Source organism: Aptenodytes patagonicus, chromosome 8 (genome assembly GCF_965638725.1).
Source record: "Aptenodytes patagonicus chromosome 8, bAptPat1.pri.cur, whole genome shotgun sequence".
NCBI lineage: Eukaryota > Metazoa > Chordata > Aves > Sphenisciformes > Spheniscidae > Aptenodytes > Aptenodytes patagonicus.
The window spans coordinates 20,353,124-20,355,809 of NC_134956.1; the positions used below are offsets into that span (position 1 = coordinate 20,353,124).

At 54.2% G+C, this 2,686-nt stretch overlaps 1 protein-coding gene across 1 annotated transcript; it reads left to right on the forward strand.

The window, feature by feature from the left end:
* The first annotated feature begins 400 nt into the window (after positions 1 to 400).
* Positions 401 to 2,427, forward strand: GPR27 (G protein-coupled receptor 27). The gene has a single exon (XM_076346654.1). It carries the CDS (start codon positions 413 to 415, stop codon positions 1,553 to 1,555), a length of 1,143 nt encoding a protein of 380 aa, XP_076202769.1. The 5' UTR covers positions 401 to 412; the 3' UTR covers positions 1,556 to 2,427.
* Positions 2,428 to 2,686: the final 259 nt, after the last annotated feature.

Below are 2,686 nucleotides of genomic sequence, written 5' to 3' on the forward strand. Positions count from 1 at the left end.
CTGTGCGCAGGCTCGGCCGGCCCCTCGCCCGGCGCGGAGGAGCAGCTCGCCGGCGGTAAGGGGGTGGCTCCGCGCCGCTCCGCGCCTCGCCCCCCCCCCAGCGCGTCCCCCATCCCCATGGGGCGGCGGCGGCGCCGGGCGCGGCCCTAGCGCGGCCGCGGGGCGGGGGGGCCGCATGGCCCGCGGGGAACGCGGCGGCAGCGCCCCGCGTCGCCGGAGCGGCCGGGGCGGCGGCGTTGGCGGCGGGGGGAGGACGGCGGCGGCGGCGGCGGGCATGGGGGCGCCGGGCGGCGCGGCCCTCGGCCCCGGCGCGCTGCCCCGGCGCTGAGACCCCGGCCCTGCCTGCGCGGCGCCGCCGAGGAGGAGGAGGAGGAGGAGGAGGAGGAGGAGGAGGAGGAGGAGGAAGGACCCGATGGCGAACAGCAGCGAGCTGGGGAGCAGCAGCAGCCCGCACCTGCCCAGCGCCGGCGGCCTGCTGAGCGCCTCCGGGCTGAAGCTGGCCACCCTGGGCTTGATCCTCTGCGTGAGCCTGGCGGGCAACGTGCTCTTCGCCTGGCTCATCCTCAAGGACCGGCACCTGCACCGTGCCCCGTACTACCTGCTGCTGGACCTCTGCCTGGCCGACGGGCTCCGCTCGCTGGCCTGCTTCCCCTTCGTCATGCTGTCGGTGCGCAGCGGGGCCGCCTGGCCCCACGGGCCCCTCAGCTGCAAGGTGCTGGCCTTCCTGGCCGTGCTCTTCTGCTTCCACGCCGCCTTCCTGCTCTTCTGCGTGGGGGTCACGCGCTACATGGCCATCGCCCACCACCGCTTCTACGCCAAGCGCATGACGGGCTGGACCTGCCTGGCTGTGGTGTGCATGGTGTGGACCCTCTCTATGGCCATGGCCTTCCCCCCCGTCTTCGACGTGGGCACCTACAAGTTCATCCGGGAGGAGGAGCAGTGCATCTTCGAGCACCGCTACGTCAAGGCCAACGACACGCTGGGCTTCATGCTCATGCTGGCGGCCGTCATTGCCGCCACCCACCTGGTCTACATCAAGCTGCTCTTCTTCATCCATGGCCACCGCAAGATGAAGCCGGCCCAGCTGGTACCGGCTATCAGCCAAAACTGGACTTTCCACGGGCCGGGAGCCACTGGCCAAGCAGCTGCAAACTGGACGGCTGGCTTTGGCAGGGGGCCCACGCCACCCACCCTCGTGGGCATAAGGCAGGCCACCCACAGCCAGATCAAGAGGCTGCTGGTGCTGGAGGAGTTTAAGATGGAGAAAAGGCTCTGCAAGATGTTCTACATGATCACCTTGCTCTTCCTGCTCCTCTGGTCCCCCTACATTGTGGCCTGCTACCTGCGGGTCTTCATTAAGGCCAGCTCCATCCCCCAGGTCTACCTGACCACCTCTGTCTGGATGACGTTTGCCCAGGCAGGGGTCAACCCCATCCTCTGCTTCATCTTCAACAAGGAGCTCAGGGTCTGTCTCCGAGCCCACTTCCCATGCTGCCAAAGCATCCAGAGCACCCAGGGCACCATCCTTTGCGATCTCAAGAGCTTTGGGATGTAGGGGGGCTTTTTTCTTTCTAAAAAAGAAAAATGGATATCATTTTCCATGTTTCTGCATATGATCTCAAGAGAGTGTGACCTGTGGGGGACATACTAAACCACCACCCAGCACCCAAACCTTAGGCTGTAAGAAGCTATTTTATTTATTTTTCTATATTTTGCGTATGCTCTCTTCAGAACATAAAAGGTTGCTGTCTATGGGAACAGGTACTTGAGCAGAACACCCCCAAACCTTAGGCAGTAAGAAGCTGGTTTTCTTTGTGATTGTGTGGTTTTTAAAAAACAAAACAGGGCTCCGAGTTTCTGGTCTGTCTTCTAACGTTTCTAGACATGATTCCAACAGATACGGATTAAGGCCATGACATTTTTTTTTGTTTTCCTATTCCTGTCTGTTTTGATAAAGGCTTAACAATTTTACTCATGTAATATTTGATAAGGGCCAAGACAATTTTATACTAAAGTTATTTTTGATGACCTCAAGAGGTGTTGTTTTATTATTATTTGATTTTAAGTGAAGAACAAGAAGAGGACGTTCCTAATGTGGTCAGAAGTCAGTTTTTGGTGGGAGCTGTTGGGTTCATTCATTCTGAAATGGTTTGAGTATTTGAAGCAGTTACTTATAACTTTTGCTTGACATGCAGTCAGTGTAGAACTAATTTCAATTTTCTTGTTGCACTATTCATTTGGTAATATTTCAGAACTATTTGTGAAACGTGATTTTAAAATATCAACTTTAAAAATAATCAACTATAGCAGTTTTTAAAACCTAGATTGAAATTCATATTTTACTGCCTTTATAGGAAGTTATCTACAAACCTGGGTAATACTTGTACATTTTGACTGTTTTCTTTAATAAAATACTGAAAACCTTTACTGTATGTAATTGTTTCAGAATGGCAGCATTCTGCTTTGCTGACAAATAACTTGTGTATGTGGAAGGTTGTATGTCTTGTGTCTGAGTAGATTTCACAGCTGAGGTTATTATGGACAAGCACAATCCTTATTTGCTGTTAGATCTCAATTTAGGTGTTTATACCAATAAAAGTGACTAAAGCTATTTTTAAGAAGACTTAAGTTCATGATGGGCGACAGGTTTAAATAGCACAATTTTTTGTGTCTACTAAAACCAAAT